This window comes from Epinephelus lanceolatus, chromosome 14 (genome assembly GCF_041903045.1).
Source record: "Epinephelus lanceolatus isolate andai-2023 chromosome 14, ASM4190304v1, whole genome shotgun sequence".
Lineage (NCBI taxonomy): Eukaryota > Metazoa > Chordata > Actinopteri > Perciformes > Serranidae > Epinephelus > Epinephelus lanceolatus.
In genome coordinates this window covers 21,628,598-21,652,681 of record NC_135747.1, presented here as the reverse complement: position 1 = coordinate 21,652,681, position 24,084 = coordinate 21,628,598, and the positions used below count along the sequence as shown (strand labels likewise).

Here is a 24,084-nt window from a genome sequence, read left to right as displayed (position 1 = left end):
TAATCTTGCTTACAGACAAACAAACCAAACTGAAAACATTACTTCCTTGGTGGAAGTAATGATGTGGACTATTGCAGCCACCAGCTTTGCAGCTAAAACCCAACTTTCATATTCCAGTGACTGTCTCTATTTTTGTAAAATGTTAGTTTACTCTGGATTCATTCACTAATAGACATTTATTTCTACACAATAATCTATTTCCGTGTCACAAAAAGCTCGACATCTACACTAATAATGCAACAAATTAATTTATATTCATTTGCAAAAGGTCGAAAACCCGGGCTTTTTCCTTGCCAGCTGTAAAGTGAACCTGCGTGACCAGCAGATATCTTGGCAGATGTCAAATAGAATCTGCGCCCATGATGCTTCTCAGACTGATTAATATGCCACAGGAGTTATGGGCCAGATGATAGAAACACTAACAGTGGATGTCTGACAGTGCTGAGACGCCCTGCTTGCATGTATCAACAGCTGTCAGACCTTCTATGCAGTCTGTCTTTATATTCAGTGTCATTTGATCTACCCTGCACCCACGGAGCACAGAAGTTTGACTCCACCGGTTTCAAAATCCCACTGAATATCCCTCAGGTTCTGTACTGGGTTTATATACATGCTGTTTACTTCGGTGTACTTACAGCTGGGAGGGAGAGTGGTAATCTGTTGATGATTGCCTGCCAAAATTGTATTTGCATGGCTAACTTCTTTAACGCTTCAACAATCACAATTGGTACAGTAGGAGAAGAGACTACAGTACTAGTTGTTTGCAGAACCCATAATAGAGTGGAGGTCCCTGGATTTACAACAGTGCATAACTTAACTGTGAATATATAGTAAAAAGTACATTATGTGCTTGTTTTGCTCATGTAAAGTCAGCTCACTCATTCACTCTCCTTAGTGACATTGGCACCTGCTGTTGCTATGGAGCCCAGGCAGCAGGAACACAACTCAGTCACATATGGCCCGCAGTAAATAACTTCTTGCACACAGGAGCGTTGAGTTGTAACCTTTGCACCGCGTTTAATGTACAGCGTAGACTAACTGACAGTGTTTACTCTCCGCCTGTGTAGACTGGATGTTAGCAGTGGTATCTGTCCAGGCTGGTTTCTCCAGTTCTGCTGACCTGAATTCAGCTCACATCCAGGGAGAGGAAATGTAATGGCCACAGGGGTGCAACATAGACCGGATTACCAACCAGGCCAAGCAGACAACTGCCAGTCCCTCAGGGGCCACAAACTTGTGGACTGGTTTTGGTAGTTTAATTAAGTGCCAATTTACCTGGGAAAGTTGCACCTCTCACACACACACAACCAAAACAGGTGGGTCCTGCTTTATTACCTAATCTTGCGGCCCTGTTTAGCAGAGGGGCCCTGAGTGAACATCTAGATTTAAGACCTTCATTATTTTAAGTTTAAATTGCACTCACATGGTGCTTATCCCCACATGAAGTTGTGTTTAGTCAAGTTATGAGAAACTAACTGACCCAGAAAACTCACAGCGGGTACTGCTCCACCATGTAGGAGTACTGGTTGGGTGTACGATAAGGCTGCCAACTATAATCTGCTGTGTGCACTGTACTTGATGTGCATTTAGAGGAGATATGTTACACAATAGCAGCACAACAGCAATTATCTTTGGCTCAGGGCCCACAAGCAGGTTCATAAACCTGCATGTCAGTACAGACCTTTTACTGGCACATTGGTATGTACACATGCAGTTAAAGAAGAGTCAGTGCACTTCCTAAAACAATCACTCATGTTCATATTGTGTCAGTGATGTGTGATGATTTTTTTACTTTGTAATTTTTATAGTGTCCTGATATAAATTCAGGATTACATTAACATATTCAGTGTGATTTGCTTGACCTGGTTTCCTTCCCCAGTAAGGATTCACACACCTCCGTGCATTGAAGAAATCTCTGTGTTCAGCATGCAGGCAGGAGGTGGTGTTGCACTGGACCTGCAGCAGTTAAATGGATGTGCAACACACTTTCTCTCTGGCTCTCATTCACATGTCTTTATCAGAGGTCTGCAGCGCTAATCCTCTTAAATTCCAGTCAACAGAGGCGGAGCAAACCTCTCACTGCGTTTTACAGTTTCCTCCCCGCGATTTACTGTGGCGATTTGTGCGCGGTTGCATAGCCGACGGACTTTACCGCAATGAATAATGTTGTGTTTTTCTGTAGAGTAGCTGTGTACACGGTGCGTTAAGGAGACGGAGCAGATGCGGCTCTTGCCATGATTCGTCCCGGGAAGCAGAGCTTTCAAGCGGCGTTGATCTTTCTGTCTGTCGCCCAGCTGACTGCAGGTACAGTAGCTGACAGATCCTCACTTACACAGTTTGCATTACGTTAATCACATGCATTCATTCAGTAAAGTACATTATTTCAAGGTTTTATGGGAGTTATTAAAGTGATTTTCAGATAAATTGTTGTCTAACTAGGATAAATAATTCAGCTGACTTTAAAAATCGCCCATATTGTGTCCTCAGAAAGCTGTTATGTCTCCAACCACTATGAATTAAGTTTATTTAACTTTGAAGACACCATTTTTATACCTGTAAATGTTCAATCAAAACACACCTATGTAATTAAAAAAAAATACAAAAAATACATGTAATTTATTTTTATTAGGCTCAATTTCTGCTGTTATAAAAGTCTGAATGCAAAAAACAGGTATTTAAATAAAATAAAGAGCTCCTATAAGCAACTTGTTTTTCCAGTCACATGTAACTGAACACCTAACCTTATATAGACTATGTGTTTTGTCCCAAATAGCTTTAAATAGAAATTAAAACACAGAGTGCTTGGGCAAAATAGTTTGGCAGACCTGTGATTTAAGCGAAACATTCAGGCTGTCAGTTTTATACTTCAGATTTATTAGTTTAATACACCAGGATTGTTTCATTTGCACGTCTTTTCTGGAAACTCTTACCTGTTTGTGTATCAAGAATGAAAGTTGTTTTATAATAGAACAACAATTTGTTTGACTAAATTCATTCAAGAGACAAACCAAGAAAAAATATCAATCATTCTCAGGTTTCAGTTTCATAAGTGTGAGGATTTGCAGCCTTTTCTTGTCATATATGATAGTTAAGTGAATATTTTTTGGCGTTTTACCTGGGCAATTTGAAGCAGGATGTGATTTGCATGTTTCATAATTTCCTTATTCTTTATAGTCTGGACGATTAATGATAATAATAATGAAAATAATTATTAGTTGCCACCCAAAGTGATACACTCACATTTACCTCCTCCCACTCACATGCCATACCTGACTCTTACCTACTGCTGTCTGTGTTTGTCCTGGTGTGTGTCCTGATAAATGGGTGTGTGACTGAACACTTGTCTGTCTTATATAGTTAAAGACAGCAAAGGCTGCAGTGTGCGGACCTTTTCCCATTGTTGTTGGCTACTAATTGCCCAGGCTTAGACCAGGACATAAACATTAACTTGAGAAAAGTGGAACATGTGCATGTTTGACAGGAAGGTGTTTTGGAGCTGTTCCAATAGGCCAGCAGGGAGGTGGGTTAATAGTGGAAGAGATAAATGTTTCGCAGTTTCTGTCAGTCATCTGGCATTTCTTGTTTTCTTCACAGTCAATAATAGAAGCCCACGTGTGCATTTTATTTCGTTAAATGTAATTGAACACACAAATTCAGCAAAAGAGCAGAGTGTTTTTCTCTCTAAGATGCCCCAACTTCAGGTAACAGGCTGCATAATGTAGATCCATTAAAAATACAGAGCTCAAATGAAGGTTGCTGCACTCTGTCTCTCTATATAATAGCTTTATTTGCAATATGAAGCTCGAGTGGCACTTTATATAACAATCAATCCATGCTGAGGATCTCTGTGATTAAAGGTTCTTCAAGTACAATCCTCTCAGCGCTATAGTCCTGTATTTCTATTCATGATTGTCTATATAATTATTTGAGCCAAAGAGATGTAGAAATACCATCAGCTGTACAGCAGTGAATAAAGGTAATAGAAACAAAACACTATATTTATATGGACTGATCAGTAAGATGTAAAAATAACATGACAGACCCACAAACAGCACACATATGGAGTCACATTAAGGCACTGTAATGGATGCAAATGAATATGATGCCCAGACCTACATATGTATATACATAACATACGCCTACACACAGCTCACCCACAACCAAACACTACACTACATACATACATACATAAATGCTTTGTTTGTTACGGCTCAGATACTTTGTTAAAATATGCAGTTCAAAATGTTTTAATCCATAATCAATATGAAGTCGCCTGTCACACCAGATGTCTTATTTATGGAAAATATTTCAGTAGATCTGATGTGACTTAAGATCTATGAAGTGATGTAAATGACAGGTAAGATGTGGAGCAGTAAACAGACTAAAACACTGTCTTAATTTTATTTTTCACCATGAAATTAATTTGATATATTGTGTTGAAAAAGGCAGTCATTTTACTTTTTGCTGTACATGGTGTGGAGTTTTGTTCCTGCATTTTTTAAGCAAACGGTATTTGATTTTTGGTGATTGTTATGTTTTAGGAGCACAGCATTGTTTTGAGCAATTTTTTTTCAGTATTTTTTGTTTTACAAATTCAGTCCAGTTTTGGTTTTCATGGCACCTATTTCTCCAAACCAGTCATTTTCTTGCTAATAACAATAAACAATGGGAAAAAATTGTAATATATTACGTCCCTGCAAGATATACAGGATCCAAGACACCATTCAACACATTAAACTCACCAGTGCTCAGTCAGTCAGTCAGTCAGTCAGTCATTTACTTAAAAACAGCTTTAAAAAGGATCAGCCTTGTTATGTCTGATTTACAGAGAGTAGATTCAAACTTAAATAATCATTGTCCTTGAGAAAGTTGTTGCCAAGCAACTCCCAGGTGTTATTTTAGAGACATTTTTGTCATATTCCTGTCAGGAACTGAACTCCTGATCTCTTTTGTTGGTGGGTGATTTTTTCAAGATGCCTGTCTTACTACTGGAGGATCCTTTAAAAAGTACCTTAAAATATGAGGTTGTATATTCACTATTTTTCTAAGTGTCAATAAATTAAAAGACCAAAAGTCATGATGACTTTATCTGCTGAAATGCACAATGCACTGCTAAGCTGGGTGACATGTTCCTTCATTACAGTAAACACTGTTATTTATCTTAAATCAATCATACAACATCTTGGTGCTGAAAATAGTTGCTGATATAATCTGTGGCTGAAAATAGTCCCCAAGAATGCACTGTTTATTCCTTTATGAGTCACATCAATTTATAAATGAAAGCTATATATATGTGCCCCATTTGTAAACAATTACATATATTTTGTAGGTATGAGTGCACTTAGAGTGCCTTAAGGTAACATATAGTACTTAGTATAAAGTGAAACAAATTGCATTCAGTTCTCCAGGGAAATATGGAAGTCAGATGATATTGAGAGATGGACTAACACATTGCTCATGGTTTTTTTTTTGTTTGTTTGTTTTTTTCATTGGATTTGTCAATTTTAAGAAAAACATAGCACAATGCCAGCCTTTTCTTTTGAAATATTAATCACTAATCTTTGTTGACACCGGCTGGGTATTTCAGGGGCAACCTTCAAATGTTTTTCTTCATTTCAGTTCAATATGAAAATAGCGGTGCACCTCAGGGATCAATCCTTGGTCCCCCTCTGTTCTCTTTTTATAACATTAACCTTGTTTCAAACTTTTTTTAATAACTGCCACATGGATGACACATAGCTGTATCTTATGTCCTTAACAATATGTCCTTCTTACTGAGTTGTCTAGCAACTCTGAAGAACTAGGAATCCTAATTCTAACCCCAGTAACAAAAGAAAAAGTCACTTGTGTTCATAGCATGAACCTTGACCATCATCATCTTGACCAGATTCTTTCAGTTGTGAAATATGTATTTAGTTTAATGTTTTTTCTTATCAAGGTCTGGAAAATATTTAATAATGTGGGGTTTTTTTCACTTGGGAAGAAAATCCTCACACAGTTCATAGATAACTCTGATTATGCCTTTTCAACACTGATTGTCTGTAGTGTTCTGAAATAGTACGAGGTTTAGCACAAATATTTCCCAAGTTCAGGGTTAAAATCAGAGTGTTTGTTGTTTTGGAGTTGCCTCCTTAAAAACCTAAAAGGAGCTATAAGACATTCAGAGCATCTGAATCTGTGTGGAGTATTGTCTGCACACAACTGTCAGCAGAGAAGTGGCTGAGCCAGCGGCTAGCAGTTAATGGTGCTCACAGCACAAACAATTAACAGTGTGAACATAGGTAACAACAGCAATAGTGTTGACAGAGCTGACGGTGTTAACCTGGGGGGAATAGGAGGTTTGGTATTACACTTTCATGGTGACCATGCCCTGTTATAATGGGTCTGAACGGCATTACCCAACCCAATCAGTAGGATAAATGTGCGTATTTAACATTTCTGCAAACCACCAAAACATTACATTTGTTTATTATTTTGTATTGGATACGTTGAAACTTGACGTATCTCAACAACACTGCGGTGAAGGTATGATTAGGTTTAAGCACAAAAACCTCTTGGTTATGGTTGGTTTAAAACCCCAATGTTTGGTTGCTCAAACACCACTGATAAACACAGCAATGTGTCAGTATAAAACACTTGGCTTAGCTTGGTGCTACAAATAGTTCCACAGGGTGCTGCTAAAAGCACCCAGATTCAGTGCCACAGCACTGGCGAAAACGCAACAAACAGTGGCTAAAACACATTTGGTGTTGTTGTTTGTTGGTTTCGAACAGTGGTCCGCAGCTTGGGAGGTGTCTTGCCTAGGTGACACGCCATCCACCATCCCCTCCCAATGTAAACAGCTTATATATTACATCATCATAGGAATGTTTATATGGTACGTACGAAATGTGCAAATGTACCATCTTTGTGGCTTGCAGAAATGTACATTGCGAACATTTTCTTCCAGCAAGTGGTGTCTAGTAGTAAGGCTGGTATTAGCTAGCCAGTGGAATGCACAATTTTCTTCCCAAGCGCGTGTCGGGTCAGACAAAACACTTTTGGGAAAAAAATAACACCAGTGGAATTCATACACAGGAACTCACATGCACTATTATGCACATGCGTCCAGGGCTGAAAAATTGGCTACAAAAACATTTGGTTTCAATGGCTAATTTTCCTGTTTATGAAAACTGTACGGGGGTGAATTTTTACATAACTTACCCATTTAAATATGTCCAAATATGGTCACCTCAGGTCACTTCTGGCCTTAAACATCCAAGATGGTGACAGCCAAAATGGCAAACTCGTGGCTTAAAAATGGGAGTCCACAAACCAGTAGATAATGGTGGCTATTATTTCATTATTAATTTACTACCATAATTATTGCTACTCACAATGACTTGTTGAGTATTGGTCAGATGGGCTTCACACTACATACAAAACACAGCACCAATTTAAAATACAATCATGTCAGAGTAATGCATGGAGGTTTACAGTGGGCCAGAAAGAGTCCCTCTCAAAACATGTAAGGGATGACCTGTATCTAGATTTTCTAGTTTCATGTCAGCCAGAGAGTTCTTTACCAGTTATATTACCTGAAGCAATCCTCACATTTGTTCATACATAACAAATACAGGTGATGTGAAACTGACAGGAATTCCTTGGTATAAAGAAGCAGCATACTCCTCCTCCTGACAGTAATATCTTTAGGGAATCATTTTGTTGCTACATGGCTGAGCTGGCACGCAGACCACTAACTGCACACAGGACATAAAATTCACCGTCCACCCTTTTCATAAAAATGTACATTTGCTTGTCCTGTTAATTGGTACACCTGTACAAAGTAATGCAATCTGGCTATCTTTAACCAGCAGGTTCTCCACAAGGCCAAATCTAAATTAGACTGCACAAACCACCCTCTTCAATTGGAGTTTGAAACTCTTCCCTCAGGCTGCTTTTACAAGCTGATACATTTTAAAGTTTTGTTGAAACTGGCAGAGAAGGTATGATTTTACTTTATCTTTGTTTTGCGGTTTGTAGTGGGTGTTGTTGTTGTGCTGGACTGCATTATATTAAAAGGTATCTCTAATATTTTGCCCACACCATTTTCATGGATGAGGGAAAAAATGTCAACAAATTTGAAACTATAAACATCATAAAAGTGAAATTCATATCAGAGCTGTTGTATTGGATTGCATTAGATTGTACAGGTGGCCCGTGAGTGTATATAAACCGACAAATAACAATCAAACTTAAGGTTTTTGTTTCCAGAACAAACTAAACACACAAAGAGGTTACTTAAAGGGTGTAGAATTTGGTGTTTTATGTATTGGCAGACATGGTAAATAATATTCATACTATGCTTTTATTAGTTTATAATAACCTAAAAATAAAAATCACTGTGTATTCGGAACTTTGTAACCAACTTATATCTACATACATGGGTCCTCTCCTATGGAGCCCGCCATTTTGTTTCTACAGTAGCCCAGAATGGACAAAACAATGACTGGCTCTAGATAGGGCCATTCATGTTTTCGTGTCAGCCACTGTACTGTTTCTACACCTTTGGCAAAAGATATTAATTTCAGTTGTGCAACCTTATCACTAGATCCCACTAAATCCTACACACTGGACCTTTAATAGTCTATGGTCAAAATTTTAAAAATACCTCAAAATGTTAAAAGAATTACTGTCAGTGAAGTTTATGATAAATATGTTTACAATTTTATAATGTTATTTATACCTGGACACTGTGGAGACCTTTACTTACCTTATTTTGCATAGTGCAGTTATAAATTTGAGTTCCTCCATATATTACAAATTGTTTAATTGAATGACGTATGATATTCTTACGGTTTATTTTCAGGTTTTTCCAGTGAGCAGGCAGTGTAAGCTTGCTTATCAATCACCCACAGTCTTATCAAACAAAGCATGACAGCAGCTCCAAGAGGAACACAAGATTATCTGGGTGTTAAACTAAGAGGCATTACGTTGGTTCTTCCACCTCCAGACCTTTAAGAGCATGGGCCTGCTTACATAACAGGAGCATCCTGCTTCTAAAGAGTTAAAGACCACTTGCCATGGCTGTCTGGAAATCAAACTGTTTGTCTAGTGTCCTTTTCCCCCCTCAGTGATTTCACAAATCAATCCTTTAAGAGGTGTCTAGAAGTGTCTGTGGAGAAAAGAGTTATCCAATCATCTTGAATGATGTAATATGTTTCAGGTCTGAGGTGCGTGTGCCAGCTTTGCGCCAACCACACCTGTGAGACGACCGCAGACGGCGCCTGCTGGAACTCTGTGATGCTGATTGACGGGAAGGAGGAGACGGTCAAGTCCTGCCTGTCGCCCTCTGAGATGAAGGGCCAGGTCTTCTGCTACAGCTCCCGAAATGTCTCCAAGAGGAACTGCTGCTTCACTGACTTCTGTAACAATGAGACTCTGCATCTTCACCCAGGTACAACCAAAGTGATGCGTTCAGACTGATGTCTCCATTTCTGGTTGTCTTTTAGCTCATTTTTTAATGAAAGATAAATATTTTACCCGCTTTAGGAAAGAAAAAAGAGACAAAAATAATAGAGGAGAGATGGACTCATCCCCTCAGACAGATGCACAGACAATGTGACATTGCTCAGTAGTTACAGTATTCATTCGACAGCAACAACACTCAAATCAGTGGGATTTCCCACTCATTCTGGCCCCGGCTAGACGAGGTGGATGCTGATCCTACTAGATCCTGTGACATAACAAATCTGGCAGAGGCAAAAGGACGGCGGTTAGCGATCCTACCCCTCCCTCCACTGATTTATAAATAAATACTCTGTCAGGCATCTAGTCCTACAGCAAGTTAAAAGCCTCTCATGGGTGTGCTGGATGGAAGTTGGCCTTAAAGCAGAGGGGATTACTTACACCTGTGGATAGACAACTTAGTGGAAAACACTGGGAGGTCAAAAATACAGTAAGCATCAGGGTTCATCGTGGTTTTACTTTGTTACGCTGCCGCAGTACATACACTAATGTTTAATGTATTGTTTTTTACTGTTTATTTGTAAAATTCAGAATCAATCCCCAGCATATTAAACACTGTATAGGCCCGTGTAACTTGGATCATTCATAAAGAATATAAATCAGATTTGTTAAAGCTGCATTAATCAGTTTTATTTGGCCAGTTTGGGGCAGAACCTCATACTGAGCTAAAAACACACAGACAGAAGTCCAATAGTCACTCACCTTGCAGCTACAGTATGTTGTTGGTTTCTCCTGAGAAAAATATCTCTCTTTGAGTGGCTAAATGCTCCAGTACATCCATCAGTTAGTCTCTGACTTTGTTTGTGTGCTGTTTTGGTGAACAGGAGGTCATGTGCATTTTTTTTATTGCTGAAAACCGCAGCTTGCAGCCGTTAGATAAGGAATTTCGGGAACGGTTAAACCAAAATCATCAGTAAAGTTGCCAGCCGTAAAACCAAAACAACAAGCTGAAAAATGTAAATAGGCACCCATGAGCTTAGGAGAACTGCAGAGTGATAATTATCTGTGCACCACAAGCAATAACCTTTACACAATATACATAATCATTTGACTCATGAAAGTATTGATCAGTGCAGCTTTAAAGGTGTTTTATGTTGTGCTTTCAAGCGGAAGTGAGTGTAAAAGCAAAGCCCAGATTATAATAATAATATCTAATAATCTTTATTTATAAAGCGCTTTTCAAAACAGTTACAAAGTGCTTTACATGTCAATAATTAAAACAGACAAAACAACTTTTTTTAAAAAACTGATAAAAACGCTTTAGTGTATAAAAACTGAGGAAATTAAAACAGTTTAAATGAACTTAAACTTAAGTAAAATTCAGGAAAGGCTCTCCGATAAAAGTAGGTTTTAAGAAGGGACTTATAAGAGATCACTGACTAGGCCGACCTCAGGCTTCTCCAGAGCCTTGGGGCCCTCTCTTCCCTTTAGTTTTCAGCCGGGCCTCTGGAACAGACAAAAGATCTCTGCCCAAGGACCTCAGAGTACGTCCTGGCATGTGTGGCACTAAGAGGTCGGAGACATAGCTGGGAGAGAGTCCATGAAGAGCCTTAAAAGTAATCAGTAAAATCTTAAAATCTATTCTAAAACATACTGGGAGCCAGCGTAAAGAGGCTAAAATTAGATGATGAGGTGATGTGTCTTTTGGTTCTGGTTAAAAGCCTGGCAGCTGAATTCAGTACATTCTAAAGTCCATTGATTGATTTTTGATTCACTCCTGTTCGGTGTTTTCGGTGCTGTGTCTCTCTGATGACTGCTGCTTATAGTCTGGCACTTTGTTGCTACCTTTTTATAAAGCCCTGAGCTCACCTGAGCGCTGCCAGGATACACACCTATAAATGTCCCAAACTCAGAAAATAAGAAAAAAAAACAGATGTAGAAGGAATGATGATTGCATGTTAAGCTTTAAAACATCATATTACATTAATATTTACTTAAGTGTGTGCATTTGATTGCTCATGAATACACCTTCCTGGCCAATTATTTTCATTGTCGATTAATATACTATTTATTTTCCCTCAGTTAATTTATTAAGCTTCATATGAATTATCAGAAAAGAGTGAAAATGTCTCTTTATCCCACAGGCTGAGGTTAGGTCTTTAGATGCCTTGTTTTGTTCAACCAACAGTCCAAAACCCAAAGATATTTAGTTTATAATCATACATCATATGGGATGAATATTAATTTTGGATGATGAACTGATTATCAAAACTGTTGCCGATTAATTATCTGTTGATCAACTAGTCGATGAATCACTGTTTCAGCTCTACTCTGCAGACAGATTTTTTGGGTGGTTTTGCCTTCAGTGACAGTATAGCTGTCGACAGACAGGAAAGTTGGGTGAGAGATGGGAATGAAGCTCTGCAGCTCAGAGTTGAAACTGCAAACAATCTACTAGGTTAGCTAGATCTCACCCCCAGACAACTATAAAACTATAAATACAAAAATATAAAACAAATGTATTGAGGTGGGGCACCCAAACTCATTATACTAAAGGGAAACACCATTGTATTTTGTGGCTATATTCAAGAGCAGAACGGACTAAATTTCCCGGTCTTGCATTTTTAAACTTTTGACAATATTTACTCTTGGTCACAGTGTGACATAAACATTAGACTGTTCTTAATTTTTTAACATAACAATGAAAGAAAAACCTCAGAAAACTACATGTTAGATGGCACTGTCGGGCAGCAGTCCAACTCAACTGTAGAGGTGATCCAGGGCGATTTAAAGTGTAAAGTGCTGCGGACTGTTGATGAGCTGGGTCAGGGCAGCACCCCGAGGCTGTGATGGTGTCGACTGTGAATGAGGACACCAGAATCAATCTGCTCCACTGCTCTGCTAAATATCAGCATGTGAGCTCATCCAGAGTGGTGTTTATTGTCTTTACACAAAGACTTTATGTTTGTTAGTGCTCCTGCTGTGACTCCTGTACAGGAGAGGAAGTAGTAGATGGGAAGAATGCATTTACAGTTATAAAGTTAAGTTATAGGCAGGGGTTAGTGGTTTTGTGTAGCTGTAATTTCATTTTAGTCTATTGTCCTTCAACACCTTATTCCTCAATTCCAAATTTCCAAACACTTGCTTAGATCAGGGGTCCTAAAACATATTGCCCACGGTCCAGAACTAGCCCACTAGAGTCCAATTTGGCCCACTGGATGACTTTGCACAATTAATGTGAAGGTTAAAGCCCAGCTCAGACCAAAGATTCGCGACAAGATGGAACTGTTTCAGAACGTTACAGAGAAAAGTTGCAGCGGCGTGTAGTGGCCGGTCTAAGCTTGACTCAAGCCAGCTGATGATGTCACCTGCATCTCAGTTGGTGAAATCGCCGACAGCTGGTTTTAGAACGTAAAGCATGTAACCTGTTTCTACAGCCAGTCATCCCCGCCCTTTGTTTCTGGTTGATCACTGCTGCTGCTCACTGTATGTGCTTATGCTCCTCCACACATTCTCATTGACTGATTAATTGGCACTGGTTATTCATTTTATTGTGGTGTAGTTATTATAAATCGAGTCCATCCGATGCTGGTTTTGTTTATGTTTTTCGCCATTCCATCACTACAACAAATCCAACTGTAGCCAGTGTCTCACTATCACTATCCTCATTCATATTTTAAGAAGCTACAAATTATATTCAGCCACAAAATAAGCCTGGAAAACTGGAACTCAGAACAGAAGTACAGGGAGTTGAGCATTTGAGATGATACACCGTCTCATGTTGTTACACTGGGGTGAACTGGCAGGTTTTTAGAACGTTGCAGACCAGCACTTTGCAAGTAGTTGCCTGCTTTAACTCAAGAAACAGGTGCCGGTTTTCAGTGAAAGTTAAACAGTAAATGGCCTTCCTGGGGTGCCCACTAGCTCACCTGTGAGAGCAGGCATCCCATGTGTAAAGGCTGTGTCCTTGCCACAATGGCCACGGGTTCACTTCCAACCCATGGCATTTTGCTGCATGTCATTCCCTCTCTCTCCTCTTCCCCTTTCCTTCAAAATGCTACTTCAGAGGCTTTTCTCCTGATAAGAACAGTTCTTAAAAAAAAACAATGAATACTTATTGTGGTCATATTTAAAGATATTGATCACTGAAATGGTTTGTAAGGCAGAGGTAACTTAACATGTCTCCTCAGTGGCTTCCCCTTTAGTTTGGTGATGCCAGCATTAATACACAGGAGTGGAAATCAGTGACCAGACTGACTGAATGTGAAAAAATGAGACATTACTGAAACTACACTTGTTTTTCTGAGGTTAACTCAGGCTGTTCATCATCACTTTCCTAAATGAATTAACTTTTTCAAGATGTAGATCTACGCAGTAAAAGAAAGGGTGTTGTTATTTATAGGTCCTTATGCAATGGTTTTACTGGTCTGGTCCACTTGACATCAAATTGGGCTGCATGTGGCCCATGACCTACAATAAGTTTGACACCCCTGCCTTAGATCTTGTGTCAGACAGTTTAAAAAGAGAAGTGACTACTGAGATTACCTCCTTGACCCACACAGTCACCTAAGATCCAACAAACAGTTACAGTTTGTAGAGGGTCTTTTGCCACTGGGCCAGAGGAGAGTAAAGTCTTGTTTTGCACCATGTCTGTGGAGCTCCAGTTGGACACGTTGCAGGATATGTATTTAGGTAAAAGGCTAAAGATGTCTTAGGAAACTGTGGTTTAGTTCATGACGTGTTGCTTTGCACATTGGGCCATTTGCAGATGTTGCATGTTTGAGGGACGCCTGGTGAGGACATTTCATGCTTTGGGGATTTGGGAAGATGAAAAGGCTGAAGAAACATTGATTAGGTTTGGGTTTCTCAAGTCTGTATTGTTTATGTGAAAGAGTTATTAGTTCCTGTTAAATGAGGTCACAGCAGTCTAAGTCGGCCAAATCATGTTGGTACCGTCCAAAGTTAATTTTAGTACAAAACTCCCCAGACCTATAATTTAATACTAAAGAGTTAAATTATAGATCTGGGGAAATTGAAAGGTTTTTGTGTGCTACAATGCTGTTACAGTGTTCTCTGTGCATTATGTTGTCAGCATGTGTTTAAATCTCATATTATCACAGCATCCACCAGCTCTGCTATTTTTGTTTGTGCCCAGGTCTCCTCTGTCCACCCACAGACACAATGAAGGTCAGAGATAGAAAAGCCAGGTTACATTGGTTTTTTTTCCCAAACCCACAGTTTATTCCCATGGTGCACCTGTTGTTGACCAGCCACTTATTTTAAATGAAAAAGCTTGTCATTAGAATTTATAAAAAGCATTTTAAGTTTTACTTTTTGGAGTTTTAATGGCTGTAAAAGCTTCTGCCTCTTTCTCCTTATTGCTTTTGATTAATGACATTTATGGGCACTGATGAAATTTTCTGGTGCTCTGGAAAAATGTATTTTTTGGCAGACAGAACTTTGCATCTGCCAAATACAGAATTTTTATCTCTGTAAATTTTAAGACTGTCAACAGGGGTGATTGTTTAATTTTGCTGAGCTTGAGTTAAGGTCAGAGAAGTGTTTCTCTGAAATGTAGAACATAAGCATATCACAGCAGTAGTTAAACATCACTGACAGGCTGGGCCCCTGAAAATGTCCAGTGAATGGGCCCTCCCCAGATCTACTTTATGACGATAGACGGTGAAGCAGATATCGTTTTAGTGGACGAGAGCAGAACAGTAAAATGAGGCCAGCAGAGAATACTGGCAACGGTAACAGTGGTTGGTGTTGCCATTCAGAGTTAAAATATTTTAACTTCTTGCTGTCCTCTGCAATGGAATTTACAACTGGGCATTACATAGCTCTCTCACACAAGGTGAAAACACAGATGGGCGCATTTGATATGCATTAAACCCTCCTGCCATTCCATTTGACTGTGTTTCTTGTGCCGTTCAGAAGGTATTGTCCGTCTGCTGTCTACTGTCTGCCTAAATCCATGTGAGCGCAGCAATTGTTTTTCCAACAGTTGCATACAAAAAAAAGGAATAAACTCATACCATTTATTTCTTTATATCTATTTTTTTGATCCTGAAACAGTCAACATTTTACTAAAGCAACAATTATTACAATGTTTCTTTTACTTGTTTTATTAAGTAAAAGCGCATACTTAAATTAAAAATAAAATTTGATTGTCATTGCTTATATTTAGGATGAACATGATAATTGCTGGCTGTCATGGGCCCCTCCAAAGTTGCTGGGCCCGTAATGGGCAGCCCTGGCCCCTAGTTCACTTATAATATCTCATGCACTGTAATGTACACAACACACAATAATCGATTATGACCACTAGAGGGTGCAACAATAATGGTGAGCTCAATGATTTATAACATAGTGCACATTCTCTCTCACTCTATAGAGTCTTTGTCTCAAGAGTTCAATTTGAGGGAACAAACATGTGTTAACACTGAGTGTGTGTTTGTGTTATCACAGAGAGGCCTTTGGAAGAATCCGGCTGGAGCAGGCTGCAGCTCGCCGTGGTGATCCTGGTGCCCTCCTGCCTGTTGTGTGTGGGGATCCTGCTGGGTGTGTTTATTGTGCAGGGCCACCGCTGTGCCTACAGCAGAGCCCACAAGCAGGACCCAGAGGAGCCTCTGGACGACCAGATGCTGATGTCACCTGACAAATGTCTCAAAGACCTCATCTATGACATGAGCACCTCAGGCTCTGGATCAGGTAAGAGAGACGCCGTCAGCCGATTTAACCGATATGATCAACAAGTAAAATGGAATAGCTACACATGAATATCAGCTTGTCATCTTGCTGGCATCTTGCAGGTCTGCCACTGCTGGTCCAGCGGACTATAGCTCGAACTATCGTTCTGCAGGAGACCATTGGGAAAGGCCGATTTGGGGAGGTGTGGCGGGGCAAGTGGCGAGGAGAGGATGTGGCAGTAAAGATCTTCTCCTCCAGGGATGAGAGGTCGTGGTTTCGTGAAGCAGAGATTTATCAGACAATCATGCTCAGACACGAGAACATCTTGGGCTTCATTGCGGCTGACAACAAAGGTATCACATTCAGAAACACTATCCAGAGTGAATCAAGTTCACATCACAGTTATGACATAAATGTGCCAACATGTGACAGGAATATTTGCTGTGTGCTGCAGATAATGGCTCATGGACTCAGCTCTGGTTGGTGTCAGAGTACCATGAACACGGCTCCCTGTACGACTACCTGAACAGGTACACAGTCTCTTTGGAAGGCATGATCGTCCTGGCTCTGTCCATAGCCAGTGGGCTGGCACATCTGCACATGGAAATCATTGGGACACAGGGTAAGGCTGCATTAAGTGAATGAAGAGCCTGAATTCTTTGGCATTAACCTCATACTGTGGGATTCAAAAAATTAAACGTGGACCCCTTTAACTTGAATTCTTTAAGACATTTCTGAACTTTTTTCTTTGGTTATTGTGTAGGCATGTGAGAATAATAAGTTTTCTTTACAAGTTAAATGTAACATAGGGTGAGTAACTGATACACCAATGATCATTTGGGGAGTTAAGTATTCCTTTAATCCTGAAAAATTTTCCTTATTTTAACACATCACTGTAAAGATGAAAAGTATTTGTTTTAAATATGAAGTTTAAAACCTTATTTGTGGCCTTCTTGGTTTTAGGGAAACCTGCCATCGCTCACAGAGACCTAAAATCTAAAAATGTCCTGGTGAAGAAGAATGGCACGGCAGTCATCGCAGATTTAGGTTTGGCCGTGAAACACGACTCCAGTACCAACGCCATCGACATACCGTCCAACCACAGAGTGGGGACCAAAAGGTTGGACTGACCTTATGACACACAATTAACTCCCACAAAACAGTCATAAATGAAACTGAAATGCCTTTAAACCTTGTCAAATTCAATTAATGTACTAGATTTTTCATGGAGTTTTTACTGTCAGCCTCTGAATTTAAAGGTTTTTGGTGAATACTAGTCATAGCCTCCCAACACAGAGTGAGCCAGCCCACTGTTTTATGCAAGAAAAGCAGAATCCAAAATCAAAAACTCAGTAGGTTTCCACTGTGTCATGCACATTCAGTCCCACTGCTGTCTGTTAACAGTTAGCTGGGTGGGTGTATACGCAGTGCAGTAATGATATAATGAGTGTTCTTGGAGGTCTGTCGGGAAAAATGCTAGACAAAAGTCACGAAACCTCAAGTTAGTTTGTATTAGACAGCAAACAGGACTGATGCAGGCAACATGTCATATATGAACATGTGTGTTTATCTATAGACCAAACTTAAACCCTGTATGTGTAGGATTAAATTCCTAGACTTTGGCGACTCCCAGTGGTACTATGAAAAGCTCACAAGATTCAAATTGTAAAGTACCCTGGAGCTAAACAGCATAAATCACCAGTGAGTGCTGTCAGTTTTGTTTTTATAGATGATGTATTTGTTTGTCAGGTTCCTGGAAGCATAATGTTTGAACCTCTTTTCACTGACAGTGACGAACTGAACTTGCTTTTCCTGTATTTTTTATTTTCAATTCAGACAACACGGGACAACAAACCCCCCACACAAATTGCTTACGGAAAGAACTACTAGGCTTTTTTTTTATTTCATTAGGTCTTAATCATTTTGTCCTCTGCAGGTACATGGCCCCAGAAATCCTGGACGAGACGATCAATATGAACAACTTTGAGTCATTCAAGAGGGCGGATATCTACTCGCTGGGCCTGGTGTTCTGGGAACTGGCCCGAAGATGCTCTGTCAGGGGTACTTTAAACGACACACACACTTATACAGTCAGTGAACACACTATGGCACTAATAGCACATGCATGACACCTCTAATGAGACTGTAATTGTGCCAATAACAGTCAGTGGATATGTGTCATGTCAATTTGTTCGTGGCACGGAATTAAGTCACTGTACGTCATCAGACTGTGTTATTTACGTGGGTGAGGAAAAGTATGATAAATAAAATCTTCACCTTTATCACAGGACTACATGAAGATTTCCAGCTGCCTTATTACGACCTGGTGCCTTCTGATCCGACCATAGAGGACATGAGGAAGGTGGTGTGTGAGCAGAAGCTCAGACCCAACGTTCCCAATCAGTGGCAGAGCTGTGAGGTGAGACGAGATAATGTATCTGATGTATCATCATGTAAGATAGTTATGACTGACACCATGATACTAGTGATACTAACTCTGATACACTCATCACAAGTGTGTGTATGGAGCTGTAAAAGTCAGATGCAAAACAAAAATAGACCTTACATGCCATTTGCTTAGAGGAGAAATATGGTTTATTACACCACAAGTACTTTTGGCAGCAGAAGTGTTCAGTGAATGTATTAACAAACTAAACCGGATACACATGAATCAGCATTTTCACTGACTGAATAAGTCCCTTTAAAGGAATACTTCACTTATAAAATGAACATTTGTATATCAGTTACTCACCCTGTGTTAAGCTGTGGACAAAGATTCCAAAAATGAAAAAAAATCTTTATAAAACTGGAGTTGAAGTTTAACAATAGCAGAACAATATCAGAACATCTGCTTACAAACTTATACAAACCACGCATTTGAATGTGCATTTGAATTCTGCTCGGTGTAATGCATGAGCTGAACTCAAACCACAGGTGCATTACTCATATACAGAAGTCTTTTAAATAGTAAGGTTGTAGCAAAAATGCATATGTTTGGGAAGTACTGAGCATATGACTGTATAAATGAGACTTGGATTATACTGCAGGAGCTGTGAGACTTTGTAAACTGATGTTTTGATATACTTTTGCTGTTGTTAAACGCAGCCCTCTATGACCCAGCCAACATTTGTATGTGGGGTAGTAAATGAGCTGAAAAATGGGCCCTATATGGGATTGTCCATGGGTCCCATAATGGCCTCATGCCAAATGCACACGTGTGGATGTACCCAAGTTGGCCCAGGATAATATGCCCATTTTGGTACCCAGGTAGCCTTAGCATAAGCCATGTGGGGCCCACTTGGGTAAACTCCATGTGAGCAATTGGGATAGGCCCATTATGGGACCCATGGACAATCTCATATAGGGCCCTTTTTTCAGCTCAGTTACAACCCACATGGGCTGCACATACAAATGTTGACTGGTGACTTAAGTTCATCAAGAATTTTCTCCATTTTTAGATTCTTTTGTCCCTGTGGAGGAATGCAAGAACAACAAAGTTTTCTTTACAAATTCAAGAGAATGCTGGGAAATTAATTGATAAACAAATGGACATTTTGTGGCTGAGGTATTCCTTTAAGAATTGGAACTCCTCTCACCAGTCAGTAATGTTGTATCATCAGCTCAGTTGTCCAGCATGTTATTTCTTGGAAAAAAAAAAAAAAAGACTTAATGGAAGACTGCAAAAGCTTAACACACAATAAATTTGTTGCAGATCGGTGGTCCCTGAGCTTTTAAGATTGTTAACAGTGTCAGCCAAGTTTGTGCTGAACTTACAGGAAACAGACTGAACGTACTACTGAACTGAAACACCTGTGAAGTGTGTTGAGATTTGTTAGTTTAGAAGGAAATGAACTACAGGTGCCCGGTGGCTTAGTGGGTAAAGCAGGTGTCCCATGTACGAAGGCAATGTCCTGTGACCCACATTGACCCCAGATTTTGTCTTTTCTGATAACTACCAATGGGGGATTCAAAGCACATATACCTGAAGCTCATGATGTTTATGTTAGAGTTGGGTTAGGTAATAAAGTGACATTTCATATAAACAAACCCGTCTCCTTGTTGATACCCCAGGCTCTGCGTGTGATGGGCAAACTGATGAGAGAGTGCTGGTACGCCAACCCTGCCGCTCGACTCACTGCTCTGCGGGTCAAGAAAACCGTGTCTCAGCTGTCCATCATCAAAGACGTCAAAGATTAGTTTGATTTGTTGCACTGCAGATCAGCGCTGGTGCTGGCACTGGTGCAACACGATGGACTGAGAGATGCTGGGAGCTAACTGGGAGAAACTGTTCTCTCTAACGGCCTGAGGCTGCCCTCTGCAGGATGCAGCCACGCTGTTCACCCTCAGAGAGCAACTTCAGGTTGTTGTTGGTGCCAAAGTATTGTAGGGGGTGTCTGTGGCTGCTTTGCACATAGGCACCTAATAAAAAAAAAGAACCAAACAGCTGGTAGGAAGAGCCATATGAAATAAGACAATGTATAATGTATATACAGATTATTTTGCTACCTCAGACATTTAAGTGCCCAAAGCTTGAAGTTGCACATTGTGATGTTTTTGTGCCATATCTTGTAGCAAACACAGTATTGCTGGGTAGTTAGTGTGCTTACTGACAACCACAAAAGGATACCGAAAAAAATGGTTCTGGCTGGTTTTACATGGCACACTTACAGACTGTCCCTGATAATCTGAATTTATAAGCGTTTAAAGTGCTTTTGAATAGTGATTACAGAACTATTGTAGATAAATGGTTTGTTGAAAGCTCAGTGGAAAGGTTACTGTACCACTGACAGGTACACACTGTACATCCTTTAGCTGAATATATCCAAGTGGGTTGTCACTGTGATTTAGTGCTGACTAATGACAGCTGGTCCACTGGTTCTGTTGGTCCAAATACTTTGACACCTATTGAATGGATCAGAATGACATTTGGTACAAACATTCCTGCTCCTCAGAGGATGAACCCTCATAACTCTAAAGATCCCCTGACTTCAAAGTGACAATTCACCACAAAATCAAAAACACGTATTTCCCCTCTTACCTGTAGTGCTGTTTATCAGTCTAGAATGTTTTGGTATGAGTTGCAGAGTGTTGGAGGTATCAGCCGTAGACATGTCTGCCTGCTTTCGAATAAAATGGAACTAGATGGCAGTCGGCTTGTGGTGCTCAAAGTGACAAAAAATTTTTTTTAAAAAAAACAAACTCAACAGCAATGTCTCTTTCCAGAAATCATGACCCAGTTACTCAAGATAATCTACAGACCTTGTTGTGAGCAAATTAGGAGCTAGTTTCTTTCTTCCAAGGGAAACGTGCATCTATTCGTGCTTGTGTGACAGTGTGAGATGTAACCATTAATGGCATCCTCCTCTGATGTGCTTTGACATAGCTCAGTGGTGCTAGGTGAGCTAGCAGTGGATGCACTCTTCCTTCTGCATGGTGATACTGTCGATGTTTGAAGTTTGTTAGAAAGACAATAGTTCCTACATGAAACTGCTCACAACAAGGTCTGTGGATATCATGAGTAACCAGGGGTCCCTTATAAAACTAGCGTAAGATCCATACTAAAAATGTAAGTACAAACAAAAGCCAAAATGGAGTGCACCAAAAAGATTTGACAGTTTCCACAATCAGGCTTCCATCTGACCATCGCAAATTTCCCGTCTCCAAAATGTTCATAAGCATGGGTCAAATTTTCTCCCATTAAGTTTCTTTTTTGTATATCACAACTTTTGCATGGGAAGTTGCATGCGTCTCTTTCAGGCCTCAGTTCGTGCATATGCAGTGTTTACAAATGAGACCCCTGGTCATGGTTTACCGCAAAGAGACATTGCTGTTGAGTTTTTCGAATGCGTTGTTTTGTCGCTTTGAGCACCACAAACCGAGTGCCGTCTAGTTCCATTATACTTGAGAGAAGGCATCTCTACAGCTGATACCTCCAACACTCGGCAACTCACACCAAAACAATCTAAACTGATAAACAGCACTACGGTAAGAGCAAAAATATGTATTCTTGATTTTAGGGTGAACTGGCCCTTTAAGTTTAACTGAGGCTGAGCTGACACTGATAAGAGTTTAGCCTAACAAACCAAGTCTTTTCCCCCCTTTTCAATTAAGTGAAAAACTCTACCTTTTCTTTAACACCACCCTCAGGCCAAACCCTAAACATTGAGACCAACTAGTTATAAGAATTACATTTAAATTATAAGGTTGTCTCCTCATATTTTAACAGCCTCATGGGATCAGTAGAGTAGCTACAGACTTTTCTTTGTGTCATCCTTTACATAAAGAGAAGTACAGCTATAAGCTCCTGCTATAAATTTTGCACATGTAAAGCTTTCAGTTGCTGAAAAGAGCTGCTCTCTGACAGGTGAATGGAAGTTTGTTGAAAAACAAAAGCTCATTCATGAATGTGAAAAGTTACATTTTATATTTCTGGAATATATTTATTCACACTGGAAGCATGTTATTCAAATTATAATATTTTGGCTGCCCTAATGCACAAGTCCAAACTTCAGTATTGTAAACATTGGCTCATCAGTATTTTTTTTAATGGGGGAGTCTAACAGCTACTTACAGTATATGTTAGAAAACACTCCATTTGACACGCTCAATGCTGTTTTATAGGGGTTTTTCCCAATGTGCCAGATGATTTGACAAAGCAAAACTCAGATCAGATCTTCGTGAAGATCTTGATAAACCCAATTAAAAAAAATAAAACAAGACAAATTGTCATTGGTAGTACTTACAGAGCACAGTCAGGGTGATGAGTGCACATATGATCACCAATGCCACTGTGTGATGAGGCCTGTAAAGCCTTGTCATAACAGGATTAGGGAAAGTGCACACAAGTACACCATGTGCAAAGGTGTGCCTGTGTGTGCACATGTGTGTGTGTGTTTCATATCATGTGAAGTGATCCTGTATTTAAAGCTGTGAATCTGGTTAATCATTGTAGTGCTGTGGAGAAACTCTATCTGTGTTTCCCCTCCATCATAGCTTTCAGTTCCAGGTACATACGTCCATGTAGCTGCTCAGTGTTGACTCATATACGATGTTCTCCTGTTATGATGGTGTCATGATTACTGGTCGATATGTAGCATCAGCTGTGTTGCCTCTTATAAATAAGCTATGTACAGTAGCCTGTCGCTTGTCTCTTGACAAATATCAGTTCATGTACACGTCTTCATTATCATCTTTTTCTGAAATGATTAGTCGACTTCAATCATGGAATCACTCGACGTCACAGAACGCAGATATGAAGTATTAAAAATGCAGTATTAAAGCGTCCAGCTCTGCCTGCACCCACTGAAAATACTTGTAATATAAATTTGTTTTTTTATCTAATGTTGGATGCTGAGCTGAGCTTATATTTTGTCTATTGTGTCATATCTGCTTCTCTGAGAATCAGACAGGCGACACGACTCATAGTTGAGCATATAAAAGACTTATCAATCATTCCAAAGAGGAGTGACCACCATGTGCAATTTCTGACTGGTGTCTTTTTTTATATATCTTGTATATGAAATTGCTAAATATAAACTAATGTGATGCAGCTTTCATGAAATGAGACCTGCTTTTTTGATTTTCAAACCATCCAGTTATTTAGATGAATACTTTTGATTCATGTGAAACTGTTTTGTGTTGATGCTCAGATTTCATGCCATTGCATTGTATCTTTTCTCTTGCACTATTTATTCTATATAGAAATACGTGATATCAGTGGGTCAATAAACTGTTTTTCATGGAGTCAATGGCTTTGTTTTCATGATATATATATATATATTTATATATATATATATATATATATATATATATATATGTCTCACATTGCAGTTATGATTTTGAAAGCTCTGATTGTGCAGAGCTGTGCACATTACTGCACCAAGGACAGAATTTCCCAGAGCGACTTATCTGAAACAGGTCCTTTTTATCTTCCTCATCACTCTT

The 24,084-nt window shown here is 39.6% G+C and overlaps 1 protein-coding gene across 1 annotated transcript; it reads left to right on the top strand.

The window, feature by feature from the left end:
* The first annotated feature begins 1,967 nt into the window (after positions 1-1,967).
* Positions 1,968-23,883, top strand: acvr1c (activin A receptor type 1C). Its single transcript, XM_033615406.2, has 9 exons — positions 1,968-2,304; positions 9,206-9,436; positions 15,919-16,161; positions 16,263-16,493; positions 16,595-16,762; positions 17,104-17,260; positions 18,077-18,201; positions 18,429-18,559; positions 20,212-23,883. Exons 1-9 carry the CDS (start codon positions 2,235-2,237, stop codon positions 20,335-20,337), a joined length of 1,482 nt encoding a protein of 493 aa, XP_033471297.1. The 5' UTR covers positions 1,968-2,234; the 3' UTR covers positions 20,338-23,883.
* Positions 23,884-24,084: the final 201 nt, after the last annotated feature.